Source organism: Trichomycterus rosablanca, chromosome 22, assembly GCF_030014385.1.
Source record: "Trichomycterus rosablanca isolate fTriRos1 chromosome 22, fTriRos1.hap1, whole genome shotgun sequence".
NCBI lineage: Eukaryota > Metazoa > Chordata > Actinopteri > Siluriformes > Trichomycteridae > Trichomycterus > Trichomycterus rosablanca.
In genome coordinates, this window is record NC_086009.1 from 20,702,415 (window position 1) to 20,715,000 (window position 12,586).

Below are 12,586 nucleotides of genomic sequence, written 5' to 3' on the forward strand. Positions count from 1 at the left end.
ACCTTTCTATCTGACCGGATTAGATTTTAGAGGAAACGCCGGCGCCTTAAAGCATCACGTCAGCACATTTCCCACTGCGGGACGCCGTTTTGTCATGAATACGTCCACACGTGTAGAGTACGGTGAAGAGCTTCCCAGCACACACAACCTTTTCACTGCTGGTCCAAACCTCTTATGTTTATTAAACCACAGGAGTCCTAAAATTCCTAATTGACCTCTTTAACCTAAATAATCTGCTTTAAAAATCTCGTCCGAGCCAAATATTCCATGCTGTATTTACACATCTTGTCTACTTAAAGCTTCATTACTCACTGACCAACAACATAAAGTTCTCGGGACCATTTTCTCCCCTTTTCTCCAAATTTATTGTACCCAGTTCCTCTTCCTCTGATAGAGACCCCGATGGTGTACGAGGAGGGTATATTCGCCCGACACTCTCTCCCTGCGACCCGTTCTTATTCGCTCGTACTTCGGTGGATCGGCACGTGAGGTCGGTCTCGCACACGGAGAGTCACGCGCTGATCTCCACGTTCCTCCACTTCTGTACAAGCGCCTCGGCTACTAACCAGGGTCATTACACAGCGTCGAAGAACCCGCCCGATATTTTTAGTCCCGTATTTTCAGACCACTAGGGGGCGCCCAGCCGACCACAGAAGAGCTGAGATTCGAACTCAGAAACCAGAGTCCCATCGCTGGTGTGCCAGCAAAATTTAGGGACAGATTTGTACACTTTTTACTACGTTAATATTCAAGATGTGTCTATAACTGAAAGATGGTTTGCCAGCCAACTCGGGAATAAACAAACTGCTGACATGGTGCTCAGCGTCTAGAGCACAGAACCTTAAGGGCCTCGTTCAAGGGCCTAACGGTGACTATCTGGCAATGCCAGAACTTACACTCAACCTTGCGACTGACAGACAGGGAATTTTTACACCTGCTAGATACCTGCTTAATACCTAGAAGACGTGTCCATGTAATTTTGATAAAATGTTTAATGAACTGTTTTAACTCAAAAATTTGAGCAGAAAATATAAAATAAATAAATACATTTTATTTTTTACAGCACCCATGAGTGTGTGAGATTTTGGATGTTTGGCATCACGGCTGGAACAAAATCCAGACTCTGTTGTTATTTTTTTTTAACACCTCGACACCTTTACTGTCCAAGCTGCTGAAACGAAGCTCTGGGCGCGAGCCGCGCGGCCAGCTAGCTTACTCCGCCAACCTGCCAACGCCATCCTGCCAACGCAGCACGAACAGCAGGGACGGAGCGAAAGCAAACGTGGCACAGCACGCCAGGTCTAGGCTTTGCTGATCCTGCTGGCGTTCAGGGAAAAGTCCTGCAGCTGGCGTGACCCATTTCGGGCCTTAATGAGACCATTACATCTTCATGTCAGAGTCAGCAGAGAAAATATAGCCGGCTCATTATATCCCCGCGCGCCCAGTTGTGCCAGTGTTGTGATTTATATGCACACGGACGCAGGATGAGATCGCCAAGATTCGAACCCAGTTCATGAAGTCTGAACACTACCAACACTACATCTTCATATCAGAGCTGATTCTGGGATTAAGGGCAGTAGTGGCATAGTGGTTAAGGTACTGGACTCCAATTAGAACGTTTAAGCACCACCACCACCACCACTCTGTTGGACCCTTGAGAAAGGCTCAGGTTCAGGCTCAATAAAAGCGTCTGCTGAATGCCATAAATGTAATAATAATAATCTCCAGTTAACTTGATTGCACGTCTTTCGACTGTGGGAGGAAACCGGAGCACCTGTAGGAAACCCACACAGACACGGGGAGTGCATGCAAACATGCAAACTACACAGAAAGAACCTGGACCACTCAACTTGGGAATCAAACCCAGGACCTTCTTGCTTTGAGGTGACACTGCTACTGCTACTAGTCACCATGCCACTATTATTATTATTAATATGTCCTATGCACCAAATCCAAATCAATTTGAAACCTGGGATCCAGGGTTCGAATCTCAGTGGTGCTATCAGCCAGTCGGGCGTCTGCATGGACCCGATTGGCTATTGTCCGAGTCGGAAGGCTAAAACTGTCTAACGCTTAGTAAGTCAGTGCGCTCTCAGTACAGGTCCCAAGCCCAGATAGAAATAGGAGGGTTGCCCCAGGAAGGGCACAAGATCCAATGATCTGACGCCTAGTTATTAGTTTATTCCCTAATGTCCTGCCATGTTTACTACATTAAATCTGCTCAAGAGCACAATAACAACAAACCTCAAAGCTTTTGTGGTGTCCAAACATTTCTGGTCTTCTAAAAACTCGTTTTAAGCAGAGCTGAGCTGAGCTAGTAGTGCCGTTTGTTTATAATAAATAAATAAATAAATAAATAAATGGTCATCTTGATTAACTTAAACATTAAACCCCGGTGCTTAACATGCTACTGTAGATGAAATATTTAATCAGCCTGTGATCATCGTCAACGAAGATGCTTTTGGAGTTCTTGTGCTGTAACGTAGCCCAGCAAGTTCATCCAACCGTGGAAAACATGCGCCCTGCATTATTAAACTAAATTGCACCCTATAATGCGTAGATGGCCTAATTAAAGGGATAAAAACGTAATAAATCAAATCCACTGAATATTCCGACCCTGAGCTCAGGCCACACGTTAATTAAACCTCAGTATCTTCTTTCACTGATGCAACAACCACCTTGTAAAGTCGCAGTGTTCCACACAACCACATTTGGGCTCATTGTGCTTTAACCTTGTGGTTTCCATTCATACAGAACCACCGATTCACGTCTACACAATCATATCAGGTTCATGTGAACACAAATCCTGGTAGGAATGAGCACATATTCAACAAGCCATGCAGAAAAACTCAATACAGACTCACAATCTCAAAAATTACAGCCTGTCCAACACAAACAAAGACTCACACATTTGACTTTTGTATTAGAAGAACCACATCGCTTTTGCAAAATTCAATGCATTTTATTGACACACAAACAAATAACACATAAATAAATGCTAAAATCCTGAGATTAAATGCAATTTATATGCTGTTGTGCTTCATGGTCGATTAACTGCAGCCTAAACTCAAACCCTACACACACACACACATGCTGAACATATTAATCAATGCTAATATGCATTAAAACAAGCCGAGCAAATATTATTATAACCTTCACAAACGGACATGATCAAGCTACATATTCATAGATCTGTATTTAATTTACGACTTAATCTGTATTTAAGTCTTTATGTACCAGCCATTTACTTTCTTTTTTATTTCATGTGACAGTTTTATAATATATCAGATTAAATCTAAAACCAACCCACGTTAATTGATCAGACCTTGATTGCATTCATGCATGTTTGAGGTTAAGTCTGCATGTTCCTGTGTGCTATATGCAACTGGTTTTAGTCCTCTGTGCTGTAGCTCTCCATGCACACAAATACACACATCTTTTATATTTTGTGCATCAAATCAAACCATCAGACCGACTTCAGAGCTCTAAAATTCACCCCAGTTTATTACAGTCCGTGCAAACAAGCTATTTCATCACCGAGTGGATTCCTAGAACACAAATACACACATATTTCTTCACAATATGACCAGGTTGTGCAAAAAAACCATAACTAAACCAGGACTGTAAAGACGAGCCACATTTTTATTCTCCAGTGATGCCAGATCCACCTCGGAGAACATGTTGTATACCATGCACAGGGCTTTGTGCTCCTGCCTCGTGGTTTTCTTGCACACAAACGACTGGATTTACACACAATGGTACAGTATTAGGTTATGCATAAGTCAAACCCCAGGATTTATATGCAGAAATGAAGATCTTGGTAAGTCCAAGTCTTTTATTAAACATGCACATCTTTCTTCAGCGGTGCACAATTCATCTCACGTTATAGTACACGCACCAGGCTTGACTCCTTATTGGCTTATTGTCCCATTGATTCCACTACACACAATTACACATTCATATGGGCAATAAACAACCTTAAACCAAACCTTAAACCCTAGTACAAACGCACATGAACATGTGCACAATACACATATGCAGCGTTAATAGTGCGCAAAACGTCAAAAGTCGAGCGAAATAATTGCAATTCGATCCAAATGCACATTTGCATTACAGTATTAAACTAAATTGCATCTTGAAAATAAAATGCGAGTGTAAATAAACCTGGCACACCAGGGCACCGATCACCACCCCAGCGATCAGGATGCAACCCGGAGATGCCGCTCCTTCTAAATGTCCGTAATAAAAGCACGCGTAATAAATAATAATAAAAAAGAAACAAGCGTTTCCAACTCAATTCAGCACATAAACTGCACAATAGAGCAGCAAAAGCAAACAAAGCAGCATCAGCAGCACAGAACTGCAGCACAGCAGCAGCGGGAGAGTGAAAAAAAAAAAAAAAAAAAAGAACGCGCGACTTACCGGAGCAGGTGAATCCGAGGTACAGGAGGCATGAAGCGGCGAGGACGTGCGCGGCTCTCCAGCGCACAAACGGACGCAGGTGAAGCGCCATGGTCGCCCCGTGCCTCTCGTCTGCTATCACAAATAGTGAGTGCACGAACCAGTAATCGAGAATGTACAAAACCAGTGCGCGAAACGGGGAGTTTGTTCCGTGTTCCTGTCGGCGTGCCGAGTGCGCGGAGAGTTTGAGTCGGAGCGGGGACGGTACTGCACCCGACCGTTCCTCTCTCTCTCCTCCCTCCTTCCTCTCCGTCCTTTACAGCTCCTCCAACTCCTCCAACTCCTCCCTCCTCCTCGTGTCCGTGCACGCCGCCGATACCAGTACCGGTGCCAACCGTGGTGCCAAGGCTGATGCCAATGCCGCTGCGCCGCCCGGTCCGTCTCTCAGAAAGCGCGATCCCGCAGCACCAGCATCTCCGTCTGAAGTGCGCAGCGCAGGACCAGTTTTACCTTCAGATATCTCCGCAAAAATCACATTGGCATCACCTGACAGTGTGATTTCTGCTCCGTTCCGCTCTGATTGAGCAGATTGGTATAAATTGTGGGTTGTTTAGCCCGGTAACGTCAACTCACGCAGCGCTGCGGGGGGTGAAGTGATACAAACCGGCTACCGGAGAAAACCAGGAGCGGATTCAGACCGGGAGCGGCTGCAGGAGGAGGAACCATGGACGTTTATTGTACTCCTCTATTACACCCACGCTGGAGACACCACACAGACATCAGGGGCAGCTGCTATAAATAAAATAAATAATAATAATAAATAATAATAATAATAATAAATCAAGCAACTCTGGAGGCGTGACGGTCCACAGCACAAAACAAACTGGGAGCGAGTGGATGGTAGATCTTTCTGTCCCAGCTACACCCACAAACTGTAATTAATCTCCACCCTATGGTCAAAAGTAAATAGACAGACCTAATTTGTGTAGCTCAACCTTTTAGCCTTACTCATTGGTGCACTCTAATTATGGGCCCCTATAGTGCCCTTCCAAACTATGTAAATGGACTTAAAGTAATAATTACAGCAAACAGGATGCACCCGACCACAATCTGAAGTGGCAAAGGGTCTGAATACTTTTGTATTTAGGAGATTTCTGTCGTTTATTAATTGATTTATTAATGTATCTGTTAAACAAACTACAAGCATGTTTTCACTTAGAATTATGGGGAAAAAGCAATGAACTCAATTCAAAATCAAACCAACAACAAACCACTACCAAAAGTGCACAAAAGTCAGGGGGTCTGAATACTTTCTAAATACACTGTACAAAAAGTCAAGGGGTCTGAATACTTTTGGAATACACTGTACGAAATCACACTGCACAAAAAAATCAAGGGGTCTGATACTTTCTGAATACAGTACATACAGGGTTGTTAAAGATGCATCGTATTTCAGGTGGTTGCTAGGTTGTTACTAGTGGTTGCTAGTGTATGCACATGAAAAGTTCAGGTGTCCCAGATGATTGTTAAGTACTGCACTAATTCTATAGGGGTAAAAATTCCAACCAATGTTAGCCTAGGCATCCAGAATTGCAGTGAGCCTACGATGGACAACGGTAGTTCTGTGGTTAAGGTACTGGACTAGTAATCAAAAGGTCACTGGTTCATGCCCCACAACAACCCACAATCAAAAGTGCACAAAAGTCAAGGGGTATGAATTTTTGAATTTCAGACACATGCTACAATACTGCACACCAAAGAGTAAAAAAAAATGTAAATAATTATAAACTAAGTGATTAGTCAGTAGATGGAATGTGTTTAGATTTTTAAAATCTGATGCTTGTTTCTTCAGTTTAAACAGAAACCAAAATGTGACTGACTCTGTGGACTTTGTATAGTAAATAAGGTTGCTAGGTGGTTGTTATGGTAGTCCAGACTTTTACTAATATGTTGCTAGTAATTGCTGTGGTATTTCTGTTAGCTGTTGGGGTGTTGCCATAGTACAAGGTTGCTACTGTATTTCAGTTGGTTGTTAGGGTGTTGCTGAGTGGTTGTAATCGTAGTCCAGACTTTTACTAATATGTTGCTAGTCGATTGCTGTGGTATTTCAGTTAGTTGTTAGGGTGTTGCTACAGTACAAGGTTCACTCACTCACTTTCTTTACCGCTTATCCAATCAGGGTCGCGGGGGTGTGCTGGAGCCTATTCCAGCTTTTCAATGGGAGCAAGGCACACAGTAACACCCTGGATGGGGTGCCAGTCCATCGCAGGGCACATATACATACAGACACACAAACATGCATTCACCTATAGGGCAATTCAGTGTCTCCAATTAACCCGACTGCATGTTTTTGGACTGTGGGAGGAAACCGGAGCTCCCGGAGGAAACCCACGCGGACATGTGGAGAACATGCAAACTCGGCACAGAACACGAACCCAGGACCTTTTTGCTGCGAGGAGACAGTGCTACCCACCGAGCCACCATGCCGCCCCAGTACAAGGTTGCTACTGTATTTTAGTCGGTTGTTAGGGTGTTGGTAGGGTGGTCACTGCTTGTTCTGGACGACCAATAGTTCTACATTTTTTCAGCACCTGACTGGCATTACGTTCACCCAGTGATATTTAATCATAAATATTTGCCACCTCTTTAGGAAGAGCATTCCCTAAAGCCGGATTCCGAATGCCAAAAATCGCTGATGATGCCGAATTCAAAACCACTTCCATTTCAGTGGAAAGAATGCCCGCAGGCGTTGGCGACTCTCGCTGACTCTTCACCATTCGCAGCTTTGTGGAAGACCAGCCGCGCCACGCCGCGCCACTCACCAGTGCCCGCTCAAAAAGATTTCTTCATCATCCTTATTTATTGACAGTAAGCGCTTATACAAGCTCGAGCTCGGCCCCCGGTGGATGCACCGCCGTTCCGATGCCGCACGGTCGGGTTTTCTCACCGTGCCCGTGGCCCTGGGATGCGGTTTAATGGAAAGGTACGAGCGTAATCTGATCACGTGGCGGAACAGCAGAACCCGTGAGCACTGAATCCAAATGAGCCGAGCAGCAGCTCCAGCGTTCCTGACAGTTCTCAGTTCAGACGGATTCGCGCTTATTCCTGACCTATTTTTACCGCAGAGGTAAAAACCACGAGCAGGATTTATTCTGCTTACCTGGAGGAGCACGGGTTTAAATTATCGTGTGTTTATGAAGGATGAAGACGGCTGAACGTGCACGTTATCTCCTGTACGTCACCAGACCAGGACGAAGAACAGACGTTACTTTATTAGGGCGCTTGGGTGGCACCATTAAGCCCCAAGGTTCAAAGCTAGGTGGTTTGAATAAGGTCACATGTGGTTTGTAGGGTGATGCCTTGTCTTTCACATGCTCTCTCTGTTGGTAAAAGCTTAATAATAATTAATAATATAATAATAATGTTTAATGTTAGTATTAAATATTATTTTGTTTATTTATTATACTTGTACAAAGATTTGAGAGTGTATTTTTCAAATTTGCTAATAAGTACAACGGAAGCATCAAAGGCTAAGGGCCTTGCTTAGGGGCCCAACAGTGGTGGACCCCTAAGCAAGGGGTGGTACTTTATAAGGGTGCTCTGGTGGCTCTGGTTGTTAGGCTGTTACTAGGTGGTTGTTATGGTAGTCCAGACTTTTTTCTAATATAGTCGATTGCTGTGGTATTTCAGTTAGCTGTTAGGGTGTTGCTACAGTACGTGGCTGCTACCGCATTTCAGTCGGTTGTTAGGCTGTTACTAGGTGGTTGTTATGGTAGTTCAAACCTTTACTAATATGTTGCTTGGTGATTGCTGTGGTATTTCAGTTAGTTGTTAGGGTGTTGCTACAGTAAATTGTTGCTACCATATTTCAATTGGTTGTTAGGCTGTTACTGGGTGGTTGTTATGGTAGTCCAAACCTTTACTAATATGTTGCTAGGTGATTGAAATATGGTAGAAGCTATTTACTGTAGCAACACCCTAACAGCTAACTGAAATACCACAGCAGTCGGTTGTTAGGCTGTTACTAGGTGGTTGTTATGGTAGTCCAAACCTTTACTAATATGTTGCTAGTCGATTGCTGTGATATTTCAGTTAGCTGTTAAGGTGTTGCTACAGTAAATTGTTGCTACCATATTTCAGTCGGTTGTTAGGCTGTTACTAGGTGGTTGTTATGGTAGTCCAAACCTTTACTAATATGTTGCTAGGTGATTGCTGTGATATTTCAGTTAGCTGTTAGGGTGTTTGCTACAGTACGTGGCTGCTACCGTATTTCACTCGGTTGTTAGGCTGTTACTAGGTGGTTGTTATGGTAGTCCAAACCTTTACTAATATGTTGCTAGTCGATTGCTGTGATATTTCAGTTAGTTGTTAGGGTGTTGCTACAGTAAATTGTTGCTAGCATATTTCAGTCGGTTGTTAGGGTGGCATGGCGTGGTCAGTACGAGGCTGGACGCTGATTTCGTGAGGAGGTTCAGCGTGTGGTTGGCGCATTAGGAGGCCTGTGATGTTTTTTCCGGCTCTCTCTGCGTTTGCAGACGTCTAATAGCCCATCAGCCGCGGCGTAACGGCACTAAATGTGAGAAACGCCATCAAAACAGAGCGGCGTAAACAAACAGAAGAATCCAATATTCAATTATAGAGGAAAATTCAAACGCCGCTCGAGAGCGAACAGCTTTTCTTCTGCTCTTTTTCTCAGAGTGCGTTTAAATTTAAATGCTAGTCTGAGCCGCTGTCGCTCACGACGCCCAGCAGGTTACCTTCTCCCACAGATCGTATTCGGAAATATTTTTTAGTGCTTTCATTTTTTTTTGCCTTTTAGAACTGGCACACAGGAACTGGCATTTATTTTTGACAGCGAGGTTTAAAAAGACAATGCAAATGTCAGCCACTCAAAGCAGGTTTCTCACGAACGCACGATCTGCTCCGGATCTGCTCGGCTTTTAAATGGAAACGAGGAGGAACGCGGCGAAATGTTAGGCGACATGTCAACAGGAACATACGAACGGCGGCTCATAAAGGCATGAAGCGTTCGTCTGAGGATCCGCTGCTCAACCAGGGTGACGTTTTCATGCTGTCATCAAATCTTTTATATTATTTTTATTTTAGTTTAGTTTTTTGGTGGGGTTATCACTGGATTAAAACTCTTTTAAACCAGACGGGAGAGGGAGGAGAAACGTCTCGTTAATGGAAAACCCTGTAAAATATATTTAGGAACCTTAAAGTTACTCGACAAATAAAAAAACATAAACATAAAACGTACAGAATACGATTCATTCTAATTAAAAGGTTGAATTTTAGCAAATATACACCAATCAGCCATAACATTAAAACCACCTCCTGGTTTCTACACTCACTGTCCATTTTATCAGCTCCACTTACCATATAGAAGCACTTTGTAGTTCTACAATTACTGACTGTAGTCCATTTGTTTCTCTACATGCTTTGTTACCTCCTTTCACCCTGTTCTTCAATGGTCAGGACCCCCACAGAGCAGGTATTATTTACGTGGTGGATGATTCTCAGCACTGCAGTGACACTAACATGGTGCTGGTGTGTTAGTGTGTGTTGTGTTGGTATGAGTGGATCAGACACAGCAGCGCTGCTGGAGTTTTAAAATACCGTGTCCAAACACTGTCCACTCTATTAGACACTCCTACCTAGTTGGTCAAACCTTGTAGATGTAAAGTAATCTAGTAATCTAGTAATCAGAAGGTTGCCGGTTCAAGCACCGCCACTGTTGGGCCCCTGAGTGAGGCCCTTAACCCTCAATTGCTCAAAACTGTGTTCAGTCATAACTAAGTTGCTTTGGATAAAAGCAGAAACTGTAAATGTAACACAGTTTAAGCAGGTGATGGTGGGGCTTAAACCAGCAACCTTCTGATGACCGGTTCAGTACTCTAAGCACGTACCGAAGGTCATGGGCGCAGGACGAGGAACAATCGAGATTCGCTTCATTTTGCTATAAACCTGGTCCCACTGCTGTGATTTTTAGGTGGCAACTGCACCCCTCCCAAAAATCAGCCATTCACGAGGCTTTAAATCCATAAGCGCTCGCGACTCCGCGGTTCGGGCTCGAGTCTGAGCTTCACCTCCTTCACCACAGCTGGAGAATTTCATTGTTTTATACCAAACTTCAGCCACGTGGAACTTTTTCGGGAATTTCTCTAATCTATAAAAACGCACCCGTTTCATCCTCTCCGAGACTCTTTTGGACTCGTTGAAAGAAATACGTTTCCTGCGCGGCGCTTCCTGCGTCTGCATTCCTTTGTTCTGGGAGAGATGGCATTGTCTGAGAGTCGGCGCGGCCTCGGATGATGTTGAGTGTTTTATGGCCGCGTTTCAGCGTTTTTCCTACAGACGTGATGGGAAAGAGGAAGGAGCACAAAAAAAGAAGAAGGAATGAGGAAAAAAACGGAACAATGGAGCGAATGGTGAGTGAATGCGCCGGTAATTAACCAAAGTTTTAGTCAAACTACAAACTAAAGAGAAGCTCGAGAGCAAATTTGGAGAGGAAGATGATAAAAGATCTCCGTCAGAAGCCGGGAAACCCACCAAGTCCTTTATTTACCCTCCACAAGCTTTAATAACGCGACTTTATTTCTTACACTCATCATCTGATTTTTATTTTAAGAATCGAGAGTGCATTTTCTCGCCTTTTCTCGCCTTTTCTCCTAATTTAGTCATACCCAGTTCCACTTCCTCTGCTGGAGAACCTGATGGTGTACTAGGAGGGTATATTCTCCTGACACTCCTGATTCTTCCTTCTTATTCGCCCGTACCTCGCTGGATCATTTACATTTTCAGCATTCAGCAGACGCTTTTATCCAAAGCGACTTACAGAACTGTGACTGTATATCTTCTAAGCAATTGAGGGTTAAGGGCCTTGCACAAGGGCCCAACAGTGGCAGCCTTGCAGTGGTGGGGCTTGAACCAGCGACCCTTTGATTACTAGTCCGGTATCTTAACCACTAGGCTACAACTGCCCCACTGAGGATCTCCATATGTGAGACTGGCCTCACGCGCCAATCTCCACCTTCCTCCACTTCTGTACAGGCGCCTCGGGCTACTAACAAGGGTCCTTACACTGCATTGAAGACCCCGCCCACTTTTATAATCCCGTCTTTTCCCAATTCTACAGTCACATAAATTCTAGTCATGGCAATTCTACAGTCAGCTGTAGTCAGTTCTACAGTCACGTCAATTCTACAGTCACGTCAATTCTACAGTCATGTCAATTCTACAGTCAGCTGTAGTCAGTTCTACAGTCACGTCAATTCTACAGTCAGCTGTAGTCAGTTCTACAGTCACGTCAATTCTACAGTCACTGCCACATTCTATTTTATTCTATTTGACAACTGGCACAAATTCCCACATACATACTTTACGAGCTGTACAACAAGCTCACAGTCGGGTGTCCCAATACTTTTGTCTGCAGTGTTTATTTATTATTTATACTGTTTTTAATTTAATATAAACTCTATTACTGCTTTCTTTTATCAGCCTTTCACAAACTGTCCCAATTTTATTCAAAATAATGTTTATTCAATCATGTTTGGACAATAATAATCATGAGGTTCAGTAGAAAGACTGACAGAAAATAGTGATGCATCAGTGCTTTTTATATTTATTAATTTTTTTGCGCATGTTGTCTGAAAAAATAATAATAAAATAAATAAATAAATAAAACGGCGCTACCGAGAGCTACCGAGAGCTCTGCTTTCATCTTTTATCTGCTGAATCTCTCTTATCAGCAGCATCTTTCATGCACACAAAATAAAAATGGAATAAAGAATGAAAAGAATTTGAGAAGTCATGAAAAGTCGTACAGAGGTGCACAGAGCGGAGCACTCGGGGAGCAGACGCAGCTCATCGGATCCTGTAGAAATCATAAACTATGAATGACCCGGCCTGAACCCAACGTTGTTATACCAGCTCAGGACTTCCGGCAGCCATAAAGCTGAAGCTGATGTACGGCGTGTCCGAGCGGGCGCAGAGAAAGTGACCCGTACCCTGCTGATTCAGGCAGGATGGCGTGTCGACAGGAAGAAGGAAGAGTCAGAGAAATCCTCTCCAGCTTCCGGTCCGAGTTCATTCTCCTGACACAGACACGGACACGGACACGCCTCCGTCTTTATCAAGCGAAGAAACTCCGAAACCACTCGGACCCTCGACTCTCAGAGGTTTA

At 43.8% G+C, this 12,586-nt stretch overlaps 1 protein-coding gene across 1 annotated transcript in view; it reads right to left on the reverse strand.

Annotated features, from left to right (window-relative positions):
• Positions 1-4,532, reverse strand: part of unc5a (unc-5 netrin receptor A) — a 159,017-nt gene extending 154,485 nt beyond the window's left edge. Inside the window, exon 1 of the mRNA XM_063018420.1 lies at positions 4,423-4,532. Coding sequence (XP_062874490.1) covers positions 4,423-4,513 — 91 coding nt within the window. The 5' untranslated portion in view covers positions 4,514-4,532. The remainder of the gene's footprint in view (positions 1-4,422) is intronic.
• Positions 4,533-12,586: the final 8,054 nt, after the last annotated feature.